This window comes from Oncorhynchus mykiss, chromosome 27, assembly GCF_057628025.1.
Source record: "Oncorhynchus mykiss isolate SJ-2025 chromosome 27, ASM5762802v1, whole genome shotgun sequence".
NCBI classification, from domain to species: Eukaryota; Metazoa; Chordata; class Actinopteri; order Salmoniformes; family Salmonidae; genus Oncorhynchus; species Oncorhynchus mykiss.
Window position 1 is genome coordinate 45,252,931 of NC_143048.1, and position 26,958 is coordinate 45,279,888.

Consider the following 26,958-nt stretch of genomic DNA (forward strand, 5'->3'; position numbering starts at 1 on the left):
TCTCTTTCTCTTTCTCTCTCTCTCTCTATCTCTCTCTGTCTGTCTGTCTGTCTCTCTCTCTCTCTCTCTCTCTCTTCCTCTCTCCCTCTTCCCCTCTCTCTCTCTCTCTCTCTCTCTCTCTCCTGTCTCTCTTCCCCTCTCTCTCTCTCTCTCTCCTGTCTCTCTTCCCCTCTCTCTCTCTCTCTCTCTCTCTCTCTCTCTCTCTCTCTCTCTCGCTCTCTCTCTCTCTATGCGATATGCAACACTGTGTGTTAAGCACACCGTCCACCCCTCCCTAACTGAGTCTAACTGTGTGTTAAGTACACCGTCCACCCCCTCCCTAACTGAGTCTAACTGTGAGTTAAGCACACCCTCCACCCCCTCCCTAACTGAGTCTAACTGTGAGTTAAGCACACCGTCCACCTCACCCTAACTGAGTCTAACTGTGTGTTAAGTACACCGTCCACCCCCTCCCTAACTGAGTCTAACTGTGAGTTAAGCACACCCTCCACCCCCTCCCTAACTGAGTCTAACTGTGAGTTAAGCACACCGTCCACCTCACCCTAACTGAGTCTAACTGTGAGTTAAGCACACCGTCCACCCCCTCCCTAACTGTGAGTTTAACTGTGAGTCTAACTGTGTGTTAAGCACACCATCCACCCCCTCCCTAACTGAGTCTAACTGTGAGTTAAGCACACCGTCCACCCCCTCCCTAACTGTGAGTCTAACTGTGAGTTAAGCACACCGTCCACCCCCTCCCTAACTGAGTCTAACTGTGAGTCTAACTGTGTGTCTAACTGTGAGTCTAACTGTGTGTTAAGCACAGCGTCCACCCCCTCCCTAACTGTGCGTTAAGCACACCGTCCACCCCCTCCCTAACTGAGTCTAACTGTGTGTTAAGCACACTGTCCACCCCCTCCCTAACTGAGTCTAACTGTGAGTCTAACTGTGTGTCTAACTGTGAGTTTAACTGTGTGTCTAACTGTGAGTCTAACTGTGAGTTAAGCACACCGTCCACCCCCTCCCCAACTGAGTCTAACTGTGAGTTAAGCACACCGTCCACCCCCTCCCTAACTTAGTCTAACTGTGAGTTAAGCACACCGTCCACCCCCTCCCTAACTGAGTCTAACTGTGTGTTAAGCACACCGTCCACCCCCTCCCTAACTGAGTCTAACTGTGAGTATAACTGTGTGTCTAACTGTGAGTTTAACTGTGAGTTAAGCACACTGTCCACCTCTCCCTAACTGTGCTATTATCATGTCATTAAACTGCATGATCTCTGCCCTCGCTCTGTTAATCCTTTAGGAATATCTACAAGTACCAAATGGCACCATATCCCCTTTAAAGCCCATAGTGCTCTGGTTAAAAGTAGCTCACTATATAGGGAATAGGGTGCCATTTGGGATGCATATTTATGATATTAAGCCCTCTAGCCTCAACCCATCTCAGGAACCATCTATTGTTACAGTTCACAGTTCACTAAACTATGTGATATTTGCCTCTGGACAGCTCACTATAAATGGGACATAGAAAAACAACCCAATGTTACAAACTTTAAAATATATATATATTTTTTACACCGTTGTATTTTCAATGCTGGGTCATGGTCAAAAGTCGGGCACTGTAAATGGAATAGGGAACCGTTTGAGACAAGGCCTATACGATCAGATACAGCTATGTCATCGTCTGTAGTAGGCTAGTGAAGGCGTCTTGTGTTTTCAGTAGAATGAATGAACACGGGCATCAGCAGGTGAAATATGTGCCCTACAACAAATAAGAAAAAGGCAGATAGATTGACCCAAATCCCCCCTGTCCTCAGATCCCTTGTCTCTCCAACAAAACTGTTAGAATAGTCAAACCCTTCTTCTTTTGAAAGTAAGTAAACTATGGAAAAGCAAAGTAACGTGGGTTTCTTTTTTTTATCGGGCTGTGGCAGAGAGAGGAGAAGTATAGCCTGACTCCCTCCGTGGTTAATCTTCCCGGAGCGACTATTCTGAAGATTAGATCTGCGTTTCCCATCACGACTGGAGCAAAGATTTAATCATTCCTCGGTGTACTAAAGCAAAGACGAGTTGTCGAGGTCGGCTGTAGCCAGATTTGAAGTTAATCTTCTGAACGTATCCATGTTTGCGGATCAACACCGGCTTGGCGGTGCCCTCAATTGAGTGTGCGCACGGGGGAGACGCTCGCAGTATCACTGTTCCAAGTATACGCTGCCAACGATGAAAGAGGAGATACATTGTTTTCGGGACTATCTGAAATGGGGAGTCAAAAACTGCTAACACAAATGGGATTCTAGAATTGGAAAACGGGTCTCATTCTGAGTTTTATAAGGAACTATTCCAAAAGGAGAAAATTCGTGTTTTTATTTCTCTCAACATAATGTATAAGAGGAAAAATGTGGGTCGGATGTCGATTTCTGTTCGATACGGATACGAGAACTGGCAAGATATCAGCATGAATTAAAAGCAGAAAGAAAGAAAAAACAGACATCAATGTTCATTTTTATTTTGGAGCGAGTACCATGGCGAAAAGGAAGGGACTATTGTTTTCGCTGCTTTACTTGATGGCAGAGTTTTGGCTGAGTTGGCAGCAAGTCCTTAGAATCGGTAAGGTTGATTTTATCATCGGAATTTTCGATTCATAATGTATTTAGTCAACTGGGTTAAAGACCTGGTCCAATACAATTGTCTGGACTGATTGATATATCACAAACAACTTGAGCTTAATGACTGTGCCGTCAAGGTGCAAATGTGTGTTTGTATTTGGGAAAAAAATGTTAATTAAACTTTGGTCTTACGACTGCACTATTAAATCATTAGTTCCAATCATATAGTACATTCCTATGCACATGGGCCTGGGAACATAATATAGCAGGGCTCTAAACGGGCAGGTTTTACTAGGAGCACGTGTGCGCCTAAATTGAAAAATGTAGGCGCACACAATGACATTTAGGAGCACAATAAAAAAGTATTTGATTTGTTAAATCCTTAATGCTTCTATGCGCACTGGTGCTCCTAAATTAAAATTCCAGCAAAAATATTTACGCGCATATGCGATTAAAATGGTCGCACTGTAGAGCTCCGTAATAAGAAATGAGAATTGCATTTAGTAAAATGTTCATCTATACACACAGTTCAGTCAACCCTTCTTCACAGGCCATAGTAATTTCTCTCTAGTGTAATCCGATATATTAACGTTATTCAATAGATTAAAGATGGGATGGAATAGACAGTAGACACACCCTGTATTTAAATGTCTGTGAGTGAACCAGTCCGGGGAGTGTGATCAGAGTTAATATCTGAAAGTGATGCTGGGTTGATATAGAGTAGGATAGGCCATAGTACTTTCCTTTTCTCGAAGCTCAGATAGACCAGAATCCACATCATGAAATATAATACACTATCTCTATAATATAAACAACTATGGGTTTAAAAGGACTGTCAAATGAAACGTTGGGAGAGTGTGATTGTAGGTATTAACTAAAAGGGATGGTTTATTGATAATTGCACCATATTCCCTATATGGAGATGTAGGATCTTCATTTGATCACCTTGTTACAGGATAACTTTCCTGTAAAGCAACATATGTAAAATGTGTAGTATATTTGAGGTTTAAAAAGGCTTGTAACTTCCATTAATTCACATTTCCTGTTGCTGCAGGATTATTTTCCTGCTTGTAGCAAACCTTGCTCAATGTAAGATCTCTGTAGGGCACCATTTTTCACCTGAGCCCATGGGCCCTAGTCAGAAGTAGTGCATTATATAGGGAATGGGGTGCCATTTGGGACGGGCCGATAGAGTCGCCTGGCTACAGGATCCAGGAAGTATTCACTATTTATTCTGATGTTTTGTACATAATAATCTAGACTCTATTATATATAATCAGTTAATTAGGGTTAGGTCCTAGATCATTCCTGATTTCTCTTGTTCTAGAATGCGTCCCAAATGCCACCCTCTTCCCTATATAGTGCACTACTTTTGACCACTTCAGTACTCTACCCTACCTTATCCCTATCCCATACCCTATCCCACCCTACCCTACCCTACACTACCCTACACTATCCTACCCTGCCCTATCCTATGCTACCCTACCCCACCCTACCCTATCCTACCCTATCCTACCCTACACTACCCTATCCTACCATATCTTACCCTATCCTACCCTATCCTACCCTATCCTATCCTACCTCAGGTGCACATGCAGGGATCCATTTTCATGTTTCTTCGTTTCCCATCATATCCCCATATGGTCTGAGAGATTTGGAGGATTGCAGATCTGCAGGACAAGGTCCTAAATTCAACTCTACACAGTGTGTACAAAACATTACAACTCTTTCCAGGACATAGACTGACCAGGTGAATCCAGGTGAAAGCTATGATCCCTTCTCGATGTCACTTGTTAAATCTCACTTCAAATCAGTGTGGATGAAGAGGAGGAGACAAGTTAAAGCAGGAGTTTTAAGCCTTGAGACAGTTGAGACATGGATTGTGTATGTGTGCCATTCAGAGAGTGAATGAACAAGACAAAATATTGAAGTGTCTTTGAACGGGGTTTGGTAGTAGGTGCCAGGCGCACCGGTTTGAGTGAATCAAGAACGCTGCTGGGTTTTTCAGTTTCCTGTGTGTATCAAGAATGGTCCACCACCCAAAGGACATCCAGCCAACTGTGGGAAGCATTGTTCTGAGGGCAAAAAGGGGGGATGGGGGGTGCAAGGGTATATGGTATAGGGTTTAGGGTATAGGGTTTATGGTATAGGGTATAGGGTTTAGGGTATATGGTATATGGTATAGGGTTTAGGGTATATGGTATATGGTATAGGGTATAGGGTTTAGGGTTTAGGGTATAGGGTATAGGGTTTAGGGTATAGGGTTTAGGGTATAGGGTTTATGGTATAGGGTATAGGGTATAGGGTTTATGGTATAGGGTTTATGGTATAGGGTTTAGGGTATAGAGTATAGGGTTTAGGGTATAGAGTATAGACTATAGGGTTACATTGGGGATGCACTCATTCTCTATCTACTACAGTAACTGCCATTTTCTAGTTAGTGCACTTGGCTTCTACCTTACACTCTTGTAATGAGGGCCTCTAGAGTGGTGCGGCGGTCTAATGCTCTGCATCTCAGTGCTAGAGGCGTCACTACAGACCCTGGTTCGATTCCAGACGGTCTAAGGCTCTGCATCTCAGTGCTAGAGGCATCACTACAGACCCTGGTTCGATTCCAGGCTGTATCACAGTGGTCTGAGGTACTACAGACCCTGGTTCCATTCCAGGCTGTATCACAGCGGTCTAAGGTACTACAGACCCTGGTTCCATTCCAGGCGGTATCACAGCGGTCTAAGGTACCTGGTTCGATTCCAGACGGTATCACAGCGGTCTAAGGCTCTACATCTAGAGGCGTCACTACAGACCTTGGTTCCATTCCAGGCTGTATCAGAGCGGTCTAAGGTACTACAGACCCTGGTTCGATTCCAGACGGTATCACAGCGGTCTAAGGCTCTGCATCTCAGTGCTAGAGGTGTCACTACAGACCCTGGTTCGATCCTGGGCTATATCACAACTGTCCGTGATTGGGAGTCTCATGGTGCGGCGCACAATTGGCCCAGCTGTGTCTGGGTTAGGGTTAGGTTGTCTGGGTTAGGTTCTTCGGCCGTCATTTTGTTCTTAACTTTGTTAAGAATTTGTTCTTAACTGACTTGCCTCGTTAAATAAATAAAACAATTACATTTGTGCTGTTGCATAACTTTACTGTCTGATTGCACCCCCTCCTCCCTCTCCCCTTCACTGGGTCGTAATCTGTCCTTTATATTGTTAATCTCTCTGAATCATCTATCGCTGTCTGAGGACACCTAATCTTTGTCATTTTCTCCCTGACCCCCCACGCTAACTACTAATCCACCACATATGGTGCTACTGCAATTAATATGGCTGCTTGTTGGCTTTGGTGAGAACACACACACACTTACTCTCAAACACACACACGCACGCACGCACGCACGCACACACACACAGACACAGACAGACACAGCCTTGCGTCCATGGCTCTGTACTGAGGCTGCTGGGAATAATGGTCAATCTTCTCCATAAACCCCTTTAAACAACCTGTTTCAACCTACACTAATCTGGTTATACAGAGATTACTCTGTCTGTATGTCTCTATGTCTCTATATGTCTGTCTCTCTCTCTATGTCTCTATATGTCTGTCTGTCAGTCTCTCTCTATGTCTCTACATGTCTCTCTCTATGTCTCTGTCTCTATCTGTCTGTCTGTCTGTCTCTCTCTATGTCTCTATATGTCTGTCTCTCTCTCTATGTCTCTATATGTCTGTCTGTCTGTCTCTCTCTATGTCTCTATATGTCTGTCTGTCTGTCTCTCTCTATGTCTCTATCTGTCTGTCTCTCTCTATGTCTCTATATGTCTGTCTGTCTGTCTCTCTCTATGTCTCTATCTGTCTGTCTGTCTCTCTATGTCTCTCTCTGTCTCTCTCTCTATCTGTCTGTCTGTCTGTCTCTGTCTGTCTCTATCTCTGTCTGTCTCTCTATGTCTCTGTCTGTCTCTATCTTTATCGGTCTCTGTCTGCCTGTCTCTATCTGTCTGTCTGCCTCTCTCTATGTCTCTGTCTCTATCTGTCTGTCTGTCTCTCTCTCTCTCTGTCTCTCTCTCTATCTGTCTGTCTCTGTCTGTCTCTATCTCTATCTGTCTCTCTGTCTCTCTCTGTCTGTCTGTCTCTGTCTGTCTGTCTCTCTATGTCTCTGTCTGTCTCTATCTCTATCTGTCTCCCTGCCTCTGTCTCTCTGTCTCTCTGTCTCTCTGTCTCTCTGTCTGTCTGTCTGTCTGTCTGTCTGTCTGTCTGTCTGTCTCTTTTTCTCTCACGGTTCTTCGGCTGTTGCTAATAAACCTCATCTTGGGAAGAGCAGGGCTCTGACTGGGATGGTGATTCTGGTCTGTGATATACTGTATGTGTGTGTTCTGGCTTGAGATGTGTTGCAGGACACTTCTTCCTGCTTTGTGAATGGAGATGAATGGCCACACAGATTCTTTATTTATGGATTCTCTCCCTGACATGCATCATACAGTACATTTAAGTCCCAAATAACACCCTATTCCCTCTGTTGTGCACTACCCTATGGGACCTGGTCAAAAGTAGTGCACTACCCTATGTGCACTACCCTATGGGACCTGGTCAAAAGTAGTGCACTACCCTATGGGACCTGGTCAGAAGTAGTGCACTACCCTATGGGACCTGGTCAGAAGTAGTGCACTACCCTATGGGACCTGGTCAAAAGTAGTGCACTACCCTATGGGACCTGGTCAGAAGTAGTGCACTACCCTATGGGACCTGGTCAGAAGTAGTGCACTACCCTATGGGACCTGGTCAGAAGTAGTGCACTACCTTATGGGACCTGGTCAGAAGTAGTGCACTACCCTATGGGACCTGGTCAGAAGTAGTGCACTACCCTATGTGCACTACCCTATGGGACCTGGTCAGAAGTAGTGCACTACCCTATGGGACCTGGTCAAAAGTAGTGCACTACCCTATGGGACCTGGTCAAAAGTAGTGCACTTCTCTATGGGACCTGGTCAGAAGTAGTGCTCTACCCTATGTGCACTACCCTATGGGACCTGGTCAGAAGTAGTGCACTACCCTATGGGACCTGGTCAAAAGTAGTGCACTACCCTATGGGACCTGGTCAGAAGTAGTGCACTACCCTATGGGACCTGGTCAGAAGTAGTGCACTACCCTATGGGACCTGGTCAGAAGTAGTGCACTACCCTATGGGACCTGGTCAGAAGTAGTGCACTACCCTATGGGACCTGGTCAGAAGTAGTGCACTACCCTATGGGACCTGGTCAGAAGTAGTGCACTACCCTATGGGACCTGGTCAGAAGTAGTGCACTACCCTATGGGACCTGGTCAGAAGTAGTGCACTACCCTATGGGACCTGGTCAAAAGTAGTGCACTACCCTATGGGACCTGGTCAGAAGTAGTGCACTACCCTATGGGACCTGGTCAGAAGTAGTGCACTACCCTATGGGACCTGGTCAAAAGTAGTGCACTACCCTATGGGACCTGGTCAAAAGTAGTGCACTTCTCTATGGGACCTGGTCAGAAGTAGTGCTCTACCCTATGTGCACTACCCTATGGGACCTGGTCAGAAGTAGTGCACTACCCTATGGGACCTGGTCAAAAGTAGTGCACTACCCTATGGGACCTGGTCAGAAGTAGTGCACTACCCTATGGGACCTGGTCAGAAGTAGTGCACTACCCTATGGGACCTGGTCAGAAGTAGTGCACTACCCTATGGGACCTGGTCAGAAGTAGTGCACTACCCTATGGGACCTGGTCAGAAGTAGTGCACTACCCTATGGGACCTGGTCAGAAGTAGTGCACTACCCTATGGGACCTGGTCAGAAGTAGTGCACTACCCTATGGGACCTGGTCAGAAGTAGTGCACTACCCTATGGGACCTGGTCAGAAGTAGTGCACTACCCTATGGGACCTGGTCAGAAGTAGTGCACTACCCTATGGGACCTGGTCAAAAGTAGTGCACTACCCTATGGGACCTGGTCAGAAGTAGTGCACTACCCTATGGGACCTGGTCAGAAGTAGTGCACTACCCTATGGGACCTGGTCAAAAGTAGTGCACTACCCTATGGGACCTGGTCAGAAGTAGTGCACTACCCTATGGGACCTGGTCAGAAGTAGTGCACTACCCTATGGGACCTGGTCAGAAGTAGTGCACTACCCTATGGGACCTGGTCAAAAGTAGTGCACTACCCTATGGGACCTGGTCAAAAGTAGTGCACTACCCTATGTGCACTACCCTATGGGACCTGGTCAAAAGTAGTGCACTACCCTATGGGACCTGGTCAAAAGTAGTGCACTACCCTATGTGCACTACCCTATGGGACCTGGTCAAAAGTAGTGCACTACCCTATGTGCACTACCCTATGGGACCTGGTCAAAAGTAGTGCACTACCCTATGGGACCTGGTCAAAAGTAGTGCACTACCCTATGTGCACTACCCTATGGGACCTGGTCAGAAGTAGTGCTCTACCCTATGTGCACTACCCTATGGGACCTGGTCAGAAGTAGTGCACTACCCTATGGGACCTGGTCAAAAGTAGTGCACTACCCTATGGGACCTGGTCAGAAGTAGTGCACTACCCTATGGGACCTGGTCAGAAGTAGTGCACTACCCTATGGGACCTGGTCAGAAGTAGTGCACTACCCTATGGGACCTGGTCAGAAGTAGTGCACTACCCTATGGGACCTGGTCAGAAGTAGTGCACTACCCTATGGGACCTGGTCAGAAGTAGTGCACTACCCTATGGGACCTGGTCAGAAGTAGTGCACTACCCTATGGGACCTGGTCAGAAGTAGTGCACTACCCTATGGGACCTGGTCAGAAGTAGTGCACTACCCTATGGGACCTGGTCAAAAGTAGTGCACTACCCTATGGGACCTGGTCAGAAGTAGTGCACTACCCTATGGGACCTGGTCAGAAGTAGTGCACTACCCTATGGGACCTGGTCAAAAGTAGTGCACTACCCTATGGGACCTGGTCAGAAGTAGTGCACTACCCTATGGGACCTGGTCAGAAGTAGTGCACTACCCTATGGGACCTGGTCAGAAGTAGTGCACTACCCTATGGGACCTGGTCAAAAGTAGTGCACTACCCTATGGGACCTGGTCAAAAGTAGTGCACTACCCTATGTGCACTACCCTATGGGACCTGGTCAAAAGTAGTGCACTACCCTATGGGACCTGGTCAAAAGTAGTGCACTACCCTATGTGCACTACCCTATGGGACCTGGTCAAAAGTAGTGCACTACCCTATGTGCACTACCCTATGGGACCTGGTCAAAAGTAGTGCACTACCCTATGGGACCTGGTCAAAAGTAGTGCACTACCCTATGTGCACTACCCTATGGGACCTGGTCAAAAGTAGTGCACTACCCTATGTGCACTACCCTATGGAACCTGGTCAGAAGTAGTGCACTACCCTATGGGACCTGGTCAAAAGTAGTGCACTACCCTATGGGACCTAGTCAAAAGTAGTGCACTACCCTATGTGCACTACCCTATGGGACCTGGTCAAAAGTAGTGCACTACCCTATGGGACCTGGTCAGAAGTAGTACACTACCCTATGGGACCTGGTCAAAAGTAGTGCACTACCCTATGGGACCTGGTCAAAAGTAGTGCACTACCCTATGGGACCTGGTCAGAAGTAGTGCACTACCCTATGGGACCTGGTCAGAAGTAGTGCACTACCCTATGGGACCTGGTCAGAAGTAGTGCACTACACTATGGGACCTGGTCAGAAGTAGTGCACTACCCTATGTGCACTACCCTATGGGACCTGGTCAAAAGTAGTGCACTACCCTACTATAAAGGGAAAATGATGCCATTTGAGACACAGTCAATATGTCAATGCCCTTCACCTTTGTGATATGTCAATGCCCCTTCACCTTTGTGATATGTCAATGCCCCTTCACCTTTGTGATATGTCAATGCCCTTCACCTTTGTGATATGTCAATGCCCCTTCACCTTTGTGATATGTCAATGCCCCTTCACCTTTGTGATATGTCAATGCCCCTTCACCTTTGTGATATGTCAATGCCCCTTCACCTTTGTGATATGTCAATGCCCCTTCACCTTTGTGATATGTCAATGCCCTTCACCTTTGTGATATGTCAATGCCCTTCACCTTTGTGATATGTCAATGCCCCTTCACCTTTGTGATATGTCAATGCCCTTCACCTTTGTGATATGTCAATGCCCCTTCACCTTTGTGATATGTCAATGCCCCTTCACCTTTGTGATATGTCAATGCCCCTTCACCTTTGTGATATGTCAATGCCCCTTCACCTTTGTGAAATGTCAATGCCCCTTCACCTTTGTGAAATGTCAATGCCCCTTCACCTTTGTGATATGTCAATGCCCCTTCACCTTTGTGATATGTCAATGCCCCTTCACCTTTGTGATATGTCAATGCCCCTTCACCTTTGTGATATGTCAATGCCCCTTCACCTTTGTGATATGTCAATGCCCCTTCACCTTTGTGATATGTCAATGCCCCTTCACCTTTGTGATATGTCAATGCCCTTCACCTTTGTGATATGTCAATGCCCTTCACCCGTGAGAGCACCTGGGCATTTAATTCATCCCCTTATAATCACTGCGTGGTATTATCTAACCTGTAGGCTCACATATAGTGTTAACCATGGAGGGTGAAAAACCTTTTAAATCTACACCGCACTAACAATATACTGTAGTGCTGCTTTCAACTGTAACACCGGTGTCAATCTCTCCCAGGTTGTAGTCCCAACAGGTTTCAAGCTGACCACCATTGTCCCTGTTCCCAAGGTAACCTGCCACAATGACTATTACCCTGTAGCACTCACGTCTGTAATTATGAAGTGCTTTGAAAGGCTGGTCATGACACACATCAGCACCTGTTTATTCTGTTTCCATGTGGGCAAACGGTACCGGAGCATCGGCTCTCGAACCGACAGCTTCTACACTTTTACGAGAAAATAAAAAAAAGCATGGCCATTTTCCAGTGTAAACATTTCTAGTGTTGATTTAGAAGTTAAATTAAGTTTAACACTCAGCCGTGTCAAATAATCCCTGTCTTGGTGTTTAATAACCAGTGTTGAGTGTGATTGTGTCATTTTTTTAATAGTTTGTTTAGAGTAAAAAACCCTCTAACCACGTCCTCATTATCACATTTCTCAGCACTGTTGCAGGGTGACTTTTCAGAATTGTTTTGTTTCAATATCTGTGTTTTTGCTACTCGCGGCGGCAGGGTAGCCTCGTGGTTAGAGAAGGCAGGTAGCCTAGTGGTTAGAGGAGGCAGGGTAGCCTAGTGGTTAGAGGAGGCAGGTAGCCTAGTGGTTAGAGGAGGCAGGTAGCCTCGTGGTTAGAGGAGGCAGGGTAGCCTAGTGGTTAGAGGAGGCAGGTAGCCTCGTGGTTAGAGGAGGCAGGGTAGCCTCGTGGTTAGAGGAGGCAGGGTAGCCTCGTGGTTAGAGGAGGCAGGGTAGCCTCGTGGTTAGAGGAGGCAGGGTAGCCTCGTGGTTAGAGGAGGCAGGGTAGCCTCGTGGTTAGAGGAGGCAGGGTAGCCTAGTGGTTAGAGGAGGCAGGGTAGCCTAGTGGTTAGAGGAGGCCGGGTAGCCTCGTGGTTAGAGGAGGCAGGGTAGCCTCGTGGTTAGAGGAGGCAGGGTAGCCTCGTGGTTAGAGCGTTGGACTAGTAACTGAAAGATTGCAAGATCGAATCCCCGGGCTGACAAGGTAAAAATCTGTCGTTCTGCCCCTGAACAAGGCAAGTTAACCAACGGTAGGCCGTCATTGTAAAACAGAATATAATCTTAACTGATTTACCTATTTAAATTTGAGAAGAAAAAAAACGTAGATTGGTTGATTAACTCTTATGTTTCACAAAGATAAATAACATATATTTTTCTAAAATAATCCAATCTGTTAGTAGTTGGAGTTATGGCACCTGTTACTAAAATTCGTTCTAGTTGTTCTAGTTTAGATGATTTAGGTAGTCTCCTTACTAAATCTATCCGACCCTGACAGTCATTCTGAATGAAGGTTACAGTTTATTAAAAGTTCCAGATGTTAGATATTCTCACTCTGGCTGGATTCCAGTGGGAATTACACATCACTTTGCAAGCCAGCATAATGTGATTTGCAGGCCTGATATGGGGGCCTGTAAAATCAGCAGATTCTTAACACCACTGTGTTTGGGTATAACTAGACCTTTAAATGAAGGCCTTATGATATATGTAAATATTGTCATAAAGAATGACATTGAAAGGCTGGTAGAACCGTTCATAGACGGCTCTAGGAAAAAACCTTCAATGATAAAAGGATTCTCGGTAGAAGGGTTCAGAAAGTATTCAAATCTCTCATTGTTTTTTTTGTTACAGCCTGATTTATAAAATCTAAAAAAAAAATCTAAAATTGTTTTTTTCACTGACCTACACACAATTCCCGATAATGTCAAAGTAAAATTATGTTTGTAAGACATTTTACAAATTCATAAAAAAAATAAAATAAAAGCTGTAATGTCTTGTTAGAGAAAGCCTAAATACGTTCAGGAGTAAAAAAAGTGCTTAACAATTCACATAATAGGTTGCATGGACTCACGCTGTGGGCAATAATAATGTTTAACCCTCCTGTTGCGTTCGTTTCATGTTAATTCATTCTGTGTTCCCGGTCCAAAATGATATAGCTGATTATAAATCTATAATAATACATACATTATCACCTAATGTTGTGTTAGATCTTTTTATCAACTTAAGTTATTGTGAACATTACAAGTTTTGAACTTCTATTTGCTATTTTTGGCCTGTAGGCCTCCTTGACCTGAGCTCATTGAACTCGTCCTTGAGTTAAAAAAAGCATAATGTATGGATTCTTTCGACTATAACAAATACTCAGATGAAAGATATGATCAAGAGCCTCACATAGAGTATATCGTTTGGTCATTGTGCTGCCACAGAATTAATTGTGAGCAAGGCCTCAAATAAGCTTTATATTCCAGAGCTGCGAGAAAAGTGATATATATTATTGAAACAATGTTGCGATTGTTTGTGAGGGTCCCTCATATGAAGCTTGAATTTCAAACACAGATTCAAACACAAAGACCAGGCAGGTTTTCCAATGCCTTGCAAAGAAGGGCACCAAATTCTCATGTTTGTTATGTATATACAAGCCAAGGTTCTTGATTTTTAAGTAGCCTTGCTAAAACAACCAGAGGTATTGAATATCCATTTTAACTTGGTGAAGTTATTAATTACACTTTGGATGGTGTATCAATACACCCAGTCACATCAAAAATACAGGCTTCCTTCCTAACTCAGTTGCCAGAGAGGAAGGAAACCGCTCAGTGATTTCACCATTAGGCCAATGGTCACTTTAAAACAGTTACATAGTTTAATGGCTGTGATATGAGAAAACTGAGGATGGATCAACAACATTGTAGAGACTCCACAATACTAACCTAAATGACGAGAGTGAAAAGGAAGCCTGTACAGAATACAAATATTCCAAAACATGCATCCTGTTTGCAACAAGGCACTAAAGTAATACTTCCTGTATATAGCTCCACATTGATCTGGTACTTCCTGTATATAGCTCCACATTGATTTGGTACTTCCTGTATATAGCTCCACATTGATCTGGTACTGGTACTTCCTGTATATAGCTCCACAGTGATCTGCTACTGGTACTTCCTGTATATCGCTCCACATTGATCTGGTACTGGTACTTCCTGTATATAGCTCCACATTGATCTGGTACTGGTACTTTCTGTATATAGCTCCACATTGATCTGGTACTGGAACTTCCTGTATATAGCTCCACATTGATCTGGTACTAGTACTTCCTGTATATAGCTCCACATTGATCTGGTACTGGTACTTCCTGTATATAGCTCCACATTGATCTGCTACTGATACTTCCTGTATATAGCTCCACATTGATCTGGTACTTCCTGTATATCGCTCCACATTGATCTGATACTGGTTCTCCCTGTAAAGAGCTCCACATTGATCTGGTACTCCCTGTATATAGCTCCACATTGATCTGGTATTCCCTGTATATAGCTCCACATTGATCTGGTACTCCCTGTATATAGCTCCACATTGATCTGGTACTTCCTGTATATAGCTCCACATTGATCTGGTACTCCCTGTATATAGCTCCACATTGATCTGGTACTCCCTGTATATAGTCCACATTGATCTGGTATGCCCTGTATATAGCTCCACATTGATCTTGTACTTCCTGTATATAGCTTCACATTGATCTGGTACTTCCTGTATATAGCTCCACATTAATCTGGTACTTCCTGTATGTATTTCCACATGAATCTGGTACTGCTACTCCCTGTATATAGCTCCACATTGATCTGGTACTTCCTGTATATAGCTCCACATTGATCTGGTACTTCCTGTATATAGCTCCACATTGATCTGGTACTTCCTGTATATAGCTCCACATTAATCTGGTACTTCCTGTATGTATTTCCACACTGATCTGGTACTGCTACTCCCTGTATATAGCTCCACATTGATCTGGTACTCCCTGTATATAGCTCCACATTGATCTGGTTCTTCCTGTATATAGCTCCAAATTGATCTGGTACTTCCTGTATATAGCTCCACATTGATCTTGTACTTCCTGTATATAGCTCCACATTGATCTTGTACTTCCTGTATGTAGCTCCACATTGATCTTGTACTTCCTGTATATAGCTCCACATTGATCTTGTACTTCCTGTATATAGCTCCACATTGATCTGGTACTTCCTGTATATAGCTCCACATTGATCTTGTACGTCCTGTATATAGCTCCACATTGATCTTGTACTTCCTGTATGTAGCTCCACATTGATCTGGTACTCCCTGTATACAGCTCCACATTGATCTTGTACTTCCTGTATATAGCTCCACATTGATATGGTACTCCCTGTATATAGCTCCACATTGATCTGGTATTCCCTATATATAGCTCCACATTGATCTGGTATTCCCTGTATATAGCTCCACATTGATCTTGTACTTCCTGTATGTAGCTCCACATTGATCTGGTACTTCCTGTATGTAGCTCCACATTGATCTGGTATTCCCTTTATATAGCTCCACATTGATCTTGTACTTCCTGTATGTAGCTCCACATTGATCTGGTACTTCCTGTATGTAGCTCCACATTGATCTGGTACTTCCTGTATGTAGCTCCACATTGATCTGGTACTTCCTGTATGTAGCTCCACATTGATCTGGTACTTCCTGTATGTAGCTCCACATTGATCTTGTACTTCCTGTATACAGCTCCACATTGATCTGGTACTTCCTGTATGTAGCTCCACATTGATCTGGTACTTCCTGTATGTAGCTCCACATTGATCTGGTACTTCCTGTATGTAGCTCCACATTGATCTGGTACTTCCTGTATGTAGCTCCACATTGATCTTGTACTTCCTGTATGTAGCTCCACATTGATCTGGTACTTCCTGTATACAGCTCCACATTGATCTGGTACTTCCTGTATGTAGCTCCACATTGATCTGGTACTTCCTGTATGTAGCTCCATTCTTGTGTATTTTAATCCTCTTGTGTTACTATTTTTCTTTCTATTATAATTATTTAACTTTGTATTGTTAGGATTGTTTTGTCAGCAAGCATTTCAAGCTTAAGTCTCCACCCATTGTAGTCTGGGCATGTGACGAATAAAATTAGATTAGCTTTGTTATACTAGTTTGATACACCCTTATGTTATACTAGGGACATTTTGTTTCCATATCTAGGGCTGACGGTGAGGATTTGAGAAGAGCAGATTCAACACCTCTGCATAATCAAAACAGTTGCTTTGTGAGAAGGTGTTATAGTTCACAGTCAGCCAATGTTATGTAAATGGTAGCTGAACAGTACCAGTGGTCTGGCCTTGGCCCCAAGTGAGGGCAGGCCCGCTGGAGCCATGGCCCAGTGAGACACGGGCGCCGACCCACGTAGATGGAAACAGAAAAGTCTGAGCCTTGTGGGTAAAACACCACGGGGTAAAACACTGGGGTAAAACTCTGGGGTAAAACACTGGGGTAAACACTGGGGTAAAACACTGGGGTAAAACACTGGAGTAAAACACTGGGGTAAAACACTGGGGTAAAACACTGGAGTAAAACACTGGGGTAAAACACTGGGGTAAAACACTGGAGTAAAACACTGGGGTAAAACACCACGGGGTAAAACACTGGGGTAAAACACTGGGGTAAAACACTGGGGTAAAACTCTGGAGTAAAACACTGGGGTAAAACACTGGGGTAAAACACTGGGGTAAAACACTGGGGTAAAACACCACGGGGTAAAACTCTGGAGTAAAACACTGGGGTAAAACACTGGGGTAAAACACTGAGGTAAAACACTGGAGTAAAACACTGGGGTAAAACACCACGGGGTAAAACACCACGGGGTAAAACACTGGGGTAAAACACTGGGGTAAAACACCACGGGGTAAAACACTGGGGTAAAACACTGGGGTAAAACACTGGGGTAAAACTCTGGAGTAAAACACTGGGGTAAAACACTGGAGTAAAACACTGGGGTAAAACACCACGGGGTAAAACACCACGGGGTAAAACACCACGGGGTAAAACACTGGGGTAAAACACTGGGGTAAAACACTGGAGTAAAACACTGGGGTAAAACACCACGGGGTAAAACACCACGGGGTAAAACACTGGGGTTAAACACCGGGGTAAAACACCGGGGTAAAACACTGGGGTAAAACACCGGGGTAAAACGCTGGGGTAAAACACTGGGGTAAAACACCACGGGGTAAAACACTGGGGTAAAACACTGGGGTAAAACACTGGGGTAAAACTCTGGGGTAAAACACTGGGGTAAAACACTGGGGTAAAACACTGGGGTAAAACACCACGGGGTAAAACACTGGGGTAAAACACTGGGGTAAAACTCTGGAGTAAAACACTGGGGTAAAACACTGGGGTAAAACACTGGAGTAAAACACTGGGGTAAAACACCACGGGGTAAAACACCACGGGGTAAAACACCACGGGGTAAAACACCACGGGGTAAAACACTGGGGTAAAACACTGGGGTAAAACACTGGGGTAAAACTCTGGAGTAAAACACTGGGGTAAAACACTGGAGTAAAACACTGGGGTAAAACACCACGGGGTAAAACACCACGGGGTAAAACACCACGGGGGTAAAACACCACGGGGTAAAACACTGGAGTAAAACACTGGGGTAAAACACCACGGGGTAAAACACCACGGGGTAAAACACTGGGGTTAAACACTGGGGTAAAACACTGGGGTAAAACTCTGGAGTAAAACACTGGGGTAAAACACTGGGGTAGAACACTGGGGTAAAACACCGGGGTAAAACACCGGGGTAAAACACTGGGGTAAAACACTGGGGTAAAACACTGGGGTAAAACACTGGAGTAAAACACTGGGGTAAAACACTGGGGTAAAACACCACGGGGTAAAACACCACGGGGTAAAACACTGGGGTAAAACACTGGGGTAAAACACTGGGGTAAAACACTGGGGTAAAACACTGGGGTAAAACACTGGGGTAAAACACTGGGGTAAAACACTGGGGTAAAACACCGGGGTAAAACACCGGGGTAAAACACTGGGGTAAAACACCGGGGTAAAACACCGGGGTAAAACACTGGGGTAAAACACTGGGGTAAAACACCACGGGGTAAAACACTGGGGTAAAACACCACGGGGTAAAACACTGGGGTAAAACACCACGGGGTAAAACACTGGGGTAAAACACTGGGGTAAAACTCTGGAGTAAAACACTGGGGTAAAACACTGGGGTAAAACACTGGAGTAAAACACTGGGGTAAAACACCACGGGGTAAAACACCACGGGGTAAAACACCACGGGGTAAAACACCACGGGGTAAAACACCACGGGGTAAAACACCACGGGGTAAAACACTGGGGTAAAACACTGGGGTAAAACACTGGGGTAAAACTCTGGAGTAAAACACTGGGGTAAAACACTGGAGTAAAACACTGGGGTAAAACACCACGGGGTAAAACACCACGGGGTAAAACACCACGGGGTAAAACACCACGGGGTAAAACACTGGAGTAAAACACTGGGGTAAAACACCACGGGGTAAAACACCACGGGGTAAAACACTGGGGTTAAACACTGGGGTAAAACACTGGGGTAAAACTCTGGAGTAAAACACTGGGGTAAAACACTGGGGTAGAACACTGGGGTAAAACACCGGGGTAAAACACCGGGGTAAAACACCGGGGTAAAACACCGGGGTAAAACACTGGGGTAAAACACTGGGGTAAAACACTGGAGTAAAACACTGGGGTAAAACACTGGGGTAAAACACTGGGGTAAAACACCACGGGGTAAAACACCACGGGGTAAAACACTGGGGTAAAACACTGGGGTAAAACACTGGGGTAAAACACTGGGGTAAAACACTGGGGTAAAACACCGGGGTAAAACACTGGGGTAAAACACTGGGGTAAAACACTGGGGTAAAACACTGGGGTAAAACACTGGGGTAAAACACTGGGGTAAAACACCGGGGTAAAACACTGGGGTAAAACACCAGGGTAAAACACTGGGGTAAAACACTGGGGTAAAACACTGGGGTAAAACACCACGGGGTAAAACTCTGGGGTAAAACACCAGGGTAAAACACTGGGGTAAAACACCAGGGTTAATCCTGTATGGACATGCACCATAAAAGTAGTCCTGAAGCCTTTTCCTTCGTCACCAAGAAGAGATGATCAGTATGATTGGTTACAATTCAACTCACCATGGGTCAATAAGGTTTCTACATGGCTATTTCCCTTTCTAGGCACCCTATTTCCTGCATAGTGCACTACTTTCTCTAGGTCCTGGTCAAAAGTGGTGCACTATATAGGGAATAGGGTGCAATTTGAGATGCAAACAGAGTTTCAGTGAAGAACAATATGTTTTATTGTCCCACGCACCAGATAGGTCCAGTGTAATGTGTTGTTCTACAGCAGGTTTTTTTTATAGTCCCGAACCCCTTCAAACAATCAACCTCCAGCTGTACCCCCTCTAGCACAAGGGTCAGCTGTACCCCCTCTAGCACCAGGGTCAGCGCACTCTCAAATGTTGTTTTTTTGTCATCATTGTAAGCCTGCCACGCACACGATACACAATACGATACATTTATTAAAGATAAGATTGAGTGTGAGTTTTTGTCACCACCCGGCTCGTGGGAAGTGACAAAGAGGTCTTATAGGACCAGGGCACAAATAATAATATAATAATAATCAATCATTTTGCTCTTTATTTAACCATCTTACATATAAATCTTTATTTGTTCATCAAAAATGGTGAATAACTCACCACAGGTTAATGAGAAGGGTGTGCTTGAAAGAATGCACATAACTCTGCAGTGTTGGGTTGTATTGGAGAGAGTCTCAGTTTTAAATCATTTTCCACACACAGTCTGTGCCTGTATTTAGTTTTCATGCCAGTGAGAGCTGAGAATCCACTCTCACATAGGTACGTGGTTGCAAAGGGCATCAGTGTCTTAACAGCTCGATTTGCCAAGGCAAGAAACTCTGAGCACAGCCCAATCCAGAAATCTGGCAGTGACTTCTGATTAAATTACATTTTCACAGAACAGCTTGCTGCAATTTCGATGAGGCTCTCTTGTTCAGATATCGGTAAGTGGACTGGAGGCAGGGCATGAAAGGGATAATGAATCCAGTTGTTTGTGTCGTCCGTTTCGGGTAAGTACCTGCGTAATTGCGAACCCAGCTCACTCAGGTGCTTCGCTATATCACATTTGACATTGTCCCTAAGCTTGAGTTCATTTGCACACAAAAAGTCATACAATGATGGAAAGACCTGCGTGTTGTCCTTGTTAATGCAGACAGTGAAGAGCTCCAACTTCTTAATCACAGCCTCAATTTTGTCCCGCACATTGAATATAGTTGTGGAGAGTTCCTGTGATCCTAGATTCTGATCATTCAGACGATAAAAAACATTACCCAGACAGGCCAGTCGTGTGAGAAACTCGTCATCATCAAGCGGTCAGACAAGTGAAAATTATGGTCAGTAAAGAAAACTTTAAGCTCATCTCTCAATTAAAAACAAACGTGTCAATACTTTGCCCCTTGATAACCAGCGCACTTCTGTTGTAAAAGCGTTACATGGTCACAGCCCACATCATTGCATAATGGATAAAATACACGAGAGTTCAGGGGCCTTGCTTTAACAAAGTTAACCATTTTCACTGTAGTGTCCAAAATGTACTTCAAGCAGTCAGGTATTCCCTTGGCAACAAGAGCCTCTCGGTGGATGCTGCAGTGAACCCAAGTGGCGTCGGGAGCAACTGCTTGCACGCGCGTTACCACTCCACTATGTCTCCCTGTCATGGTCTGTGCACCATCAGTACAGATACCAACACATCCTGACCACCAAAGTCCGTTTGATGTCACAAAGCTGTCCTGTACTTTACAAATATCCTCTCCTGTTGTCCTGGTTTCCAGTCGAGGATGTCTTCCTTAATTGACCCCCCCCCCCCCATAAACGTAACGAACATATACCAGGAGCTAGCTGTGCCACGTCTGTTGACTCATCCAGCTCTAACACATATTTATTTATGATTTTTTTGTTGTTATGAGCTGAGAAAGATGACTGAGGTAACCTATAAAAATGGACTTTACACACAGCATAACAAACCAAATATTAAAATACCGTTATAGAAGGTAAAGTTAAAAACCCAAACCGGTCCCTGCATCAATTTCAGTAAATGGTCAAATACAGTCAAATACAGTACACCGCCTATCCCTGACCTAGCCCAACCTCTTCTGAGGTTGTACATTTTGATCTTGGTATCACACACACATCATCTGTTTGGCAGAGCAAGGCAAGTTACAGTACTTGAATTTTTTTAAACCTAATTTTAACTAGGCAAGTCAGCTAAGAACAAATTCTTATTTACAATGACTGCCTAGGAACAGTGGTTTAACTGCCTTGTTCAGGGGCAGAATGACACATTTTTACTTTGTCAGCTCGGGGATTCAATCTAGCAACCTTTCGGTTACTGGCCCAACGCTCTAACCACTAGGCTACCTGCCTCTAACCACTAGGCTACCTGCCGCCACTATATAATTCACTGGCTTGTATGCGAAGCAGTAATTGTCTGTATATATTTTTGGAGGGTTTTTCCTCCAGCATTGTCCCAGCCATATCGACGGGAGCAGGGAGAATTAAGTCCTCCACAATAGTATGGGGCTTCCCTGTCCCATCCACTCGGTAGCTCACCATATAAGACTCTTCTAGCCCCTTCTTATTAATGGAATCTGTTGCTTTTAAACATGTCTTACTACTCGAAAGTCGTCTTTTATTCGCACTCAAAAAACTCCTGTGGCTAATTTTTCAAATTGTCATGTTTCATTTCTAAATGTTTCCTGTGAGAGAGTATCGGTTAATGTGATTGGATGAGTATCGGTTAATGTGATTGGATGAGTATCGGTTAATGTGATTGGATGAGTAACGGTTAATGTGATTGGATGAGTAACGGTTAATGTGATTGGATGAGTAACGGTTAATGTGATTGGATGAGTATCGGTTAATGTGATTGGATGAGTAACGGTTAATGTGATTGGATGAGTAACGGTTAATGTGATTGGATGAGTAACGGTTAATGTGATTGGATGAGTAACGGTTAATGTGATTGGATGAGTATCAGTTAATGTGATTGGATGAGTATCGGTTAATGTGATTGGATGAGTATCGGTTCATGTGATTGGATGAGTATCGGTTATTGTGATTGGATGAGTATCGGTTATTGTGATTGGATGAGTATCGGTTATTGTGATTGGATGAGTATCGGTTATTGTGATTGGATGAGTATCGGTTAATGTGATTGGATGAGTATCGGTTCATGTGATTGGATGAGTATCGGTTCATGTGATTGGATGAGTAACGGTTAATGTGATTGGATGAGTATCGGTTCATGTGATTGGATGAGTATCGGTTCATGTGATTGGATGACTATCGGTTAATGTATGATAGGTGTTGTTTTACAGGGTCAGTCATAGTAGTATGATAGATGCAGTGTCGTGTTGTTTTACAGAGTCAGCCACAGTGCCCTAGTGTCTAGTTTTATGTCATTTCCTACAGGATAGACAGAGAGAGCTCAGTGTTGCAGATCAAACAGAGCTGCTTGGCTGGTAAGGACCTCTTTGTTCATTCAACGCCTGGCTCAGGGGGGGAGAGGGAGAGGGAGGGGGAGAGGGAGAGGGAGAGGGAGAGGGAGAGAGAGGGAGAGAGAGAGAGAGAGAGAGAGTTGTTTTCTCTCTCTATGTCATTGTACTCCCTGCTTTTAAGGTTTACCTAGCTCCAATGTTAACTCTTACCAGTGGGTAGCATGGTTTTACCCAGCATGCATATGAGGGAGCGTTGGACCAGTGGCCGAAAGATTGCAAGATCGAATCCCCGAGCTGACAAGGTAAAAATCTGTCGTTCTGCCTCTGAACAAGGCAGTTAACCCACCGTTCCCTGGTAGGCCGTCATTATCAATAAGGATTTGTTCTTAACTGACTTGCCTAGTTAAATTAAGGATAAAAAATATACTGTAACTTGCCTTGCTCTTCCAAACAGATGGTGTGTGTGATACCAAGATCAAAATGTACAACCTCAGAAGAGGTTGGGCTAGGTTAGGGCTAGGCGGTGTACTGTATTTTACCATGTACTGGAATTGATGCAGGGACCATGCCGCTTTCCACACAAACTTAGCCCCACCCCCCTGTCACTCAAGGAGCACGTGTTGTTCCTCAACCACAAGACCCTTGTGTTCAGTCTAGACCCTAGTGTTCAGTCGAGACCCTAGTGTTCAGTCGAGACCCTAGTGTTCAGTCGAGACCCTAGTGTTCAGTCGAGACCCTAGTGTTCAGTCGAGACCCTAGTGTTCAGTCGAGACCCTAGTGTTCAGTCTAGACCCTAGTGTTCAGTCGAGACCCTAGTGTTCAGTCGGCTTGGTCACTGCAGCGCATGCAATAATGTTGACGACAACGATGCTGTTTTCACTTTGCTTCTTAATGTAAATCTAGCATCTTTTTAATTTTTATTTATTTATTTATTTTTTACCTTTATTTGACGGCCTAGGAACAGTGGGTTAACTGCCTGTTCAGGGGCAGAACGACAGATTTGTACCTTGTCAGCTCGTGGGTTTGAACTTACAACCTTTCGGTTACTAGTCCAACGCTCTAACCGCTAGGCTACCCTGCCGTTTTAACGTCTTTTACTTTTGGTTTTGTACACCAGCTTCAAACATACATGAAATCGCACCTTCATTTCCTGGTTGCTAAAATTCTTATAGTTTGTCTAATTTCTAGTTTGTATTTGTGTATAGTCCTGTATAGTCCACCTGAACATACAATATTGATGCTTGATGAGAAATATATTTCACAGTGGTTTAGATGGTACAACGATTCTCTACATTATACTTGCTTGTTTTGTCACATAAAACTGAAATTAGACGAACTATTAGGATTTTAGCAACCAAGGAAATGACGGTGCGATTTCTGTATAGTCCACCTTTTAAAGAAAGGGGAAGCCTTTTACAGGAACAGAACCTGACCTTTTCCCCACGCAGTGCTTTCCACAATACAGATGTGTTGTTGGAGGCTCTACAGTTTAAGACAAATTGATCATAGAAATCACATAACTCAAGATGTCTGTTTTTAATAGAGACGTTTTTCCCTCATGTTCTTCGTACGTACACAGTTAGACCACAAGGAGCGTACGCAGCACAGTAGATTCAGTGATATATAGCCTCACCTCAAATTGAATTTGTCCACGTTTTACATGCACACCAATAACCCGTTATTATTTGGGATGCTCAACTATTCTGTTTTTGAGTTGACGGCATATAACCACATCATATCCTGTTTACATTAACCTGAATAAACTCCTATCACGGTTTTGAGAAACCTGAATAAGATGTCTGGGAAATGCTTGTCTTAGACGGGATACTATGGAATGTAAACATCATATCCTGTTTACATTAACCCGAATATGCTCCTATCACGGTTTTGAGAAAAATGAATAAGAAGCCTGGGAAATGCTTGTCTTACCAGTATTATGTTGGCACACCAGTATTTCTACTTGCACATCATCATCTGCTATTTATCACTCCAGTGTTAATTTGCTAAACTGTAATTACTTTGCTACTGTGGCCTATTTATTGCCTTACCACCTCATGCCATTTGCACACACTGTATATAGACTTACTTTTTTGTTTATTGTGTTATTGACTGTATGTTTGTTTTATTCCATGTGTAACTCTGTGTTGTTGTTTGTGTCAACCTGCTTTGCTTTATTTTGGCCAGGTTGCAGTTGTAAATGAGAACTTGTTCTCAACTAGGCTACCTGGTTAAATAAAGGTGAAATAAAAACAAATTAGATGGGATACTGTGGCATGTAAACATCATATCCTGTTTACATTAACCCGAATAAACTCCTATCACGGTTTGAAGAAACCTGAATAAGAAGCCTGGGAAATGCTTGTCTTAGACGGGATACTATGGCATGTAAACATCATATCCTGTTAACGGTTGTTTTTCATGGTTTGGCCAGGCTCAGTTTTGCATAATATCACCTTTGAATTTCAGATGGAAACAGTAATATTTGGAAAAGTAACTGAAGTTCTGGACACTGACTGTAGGCCTCGCATGTGGCCAATTATAACAGCCTGGTCTCATAGACTAGACGTAGCATAGTACATGTAAATCCGGGACACTCAAATGACCATACTTTTAGTGTATCTGACGCTGTCTGGACAAAAAGAGTATAACATGTTGCCGCCGTAGCATTTGATTGATCGGAACCAGCAAGCATTGGGCCTCCCTTCATAAAAACATGATCAAAGAATTAGTCAATCTCCAGATTTAAATACTGTATACATGTAGGGCCTCCAGATTTAAATACTGTAAACCTGTAGGGCCTCCAGATTTAAATACTGTAAACTTGTAGGGCCTCCAGATTTAAATACTGTATACCTGTAGGGCCTCCAGATTTAAATACTGTAAACCTGTAGGGCCTCCAGATTTAAATACTGTATACCTGTAGGGCCTCCAGATTTAAATACTGTAAACCTGTAGGGCCTCCAGATTTAAATACTGTATACCTGTAGGGCCTCCAGATTTAAATACTGTAAACCTGTAGGGCCTCCAGATTTAAATACTGTATACCTGTAGGGCCTCCAAATTTAAATACTGTAGACCTGTAGGGCCTCCAAATTTAAATACTGTAAACCTGTAGGGCCTCCAGATTTAAATACTGTAAACCTGTAGGGCCTCCAGATTTAAATACTGTAGAGCTATAGGGCCTCCAGATTTAAATACTGTATACCTGTAGGGCCTCCAGATTTAAATACTGTAAACCTGTAGGGCCTCCAGATTTAAATACTGTAAACCTGTAGGGCCTCCAGATTTAAATACTGTAAACCTGTAGGGCCTCCAGATTTAAATACTGTAAACCTGTAGGGCCTCCAGATTTAAATACTGTATACCTGTAGGGCCTCCAGATTTAAATACTGTAAACCTGTAGGGCCTCCAGATTTAAATACTGTCTACCTGTAGGGCCTCCAGATTTAAATACTGTATACCTGTAGGGCCTCCAGATTTAAATACTGTAAACCTGTAGGGCCTCCAGATTTAAATACTGTAAACCTGTAGGGCCTCCAGATTTAAATACTGTAAACCTGTAGGGCCTCCAGATTTAAATACTGTAGAGCTATAGGGCCTCCAGATTTAAATACTGTATACCTGTAGGGCCTCCAGATTTAAATACTGTATACCTGTAGGGCCTCCAGATTTAAATACTGTAAACCTGTAGGGCCTCCAGATTTAAATACTGTCTACCTGTAGGGCCTCCAGATTTAAATACTGTATACCTGTAGGGCCTCCAGATTTAAATACTGTAAACCTGTAGGGCCTCCAGATTTAAATACTGTAAACCTGTAGGGCCTCCAGATTTAAATACTGTATACCTGTAGGGCCTCCAGATTTAAATACTGTATACCTGTAGGGCCTCCAGATTTAAATACTGTAAACCTGTAGGGCCTCCAGATTTAAATACTGTCTACCTGTAGGGCCTCCAGATTTAAATACTGTATACCTGTAGGGCCTCCAGATTTAAATACTGTAAACCTGTAGGGCCTCCAGATTTAAATACTGTAAACCTGTAGGGCCTCCAGATTTAAATACTGTAAACCTGTAGGGCCTCCAGATTTAAATACTGTAGAGCTATAGGGCCTCCAGATTTAAATACTGTATACCTGTAGGGCCTCCAGATTTAAATACTGTAAACCTGTAGGGCCTCCAGATTTAAATACTGTAAACCTGTAGGGCCTCCAGATTTAAATACTGTATACCTGTAGGGCCTCCAGATTTAAATACT

The 26,958-nt window shown here is 43.9% G+C and overlaps 1 protein-coding gene across 2 annotated transcripts in view; it reads left to right on the forward strand.

The window, feature by feature from the left end:
- Window positions 1-1,856: 1,856 nt before the first annotated feature.
- The window catches only part of LOC110508097 (glutamate receptor ionotropic, kainate 1), a 122,737-nt gene continuing 97,635 nt past the window's right edge, over window positions 1,857-26,958 (forward strand). For both annotated transcript variants that reach the window (XM_090224105.1, XM_036965396.2), the window contains exon 1: window positions 1,857-2,588. In XM_090224105.1, the coding sequence (XP_090080231.1) occupies window positions 2,504-2,588 (85 nt within the window). In that variant the 5' untranslated portion in view covers window positions 1,857-2,503. The remainder of the gene's footprint in view (window positions 2,589-26,958) is intronic.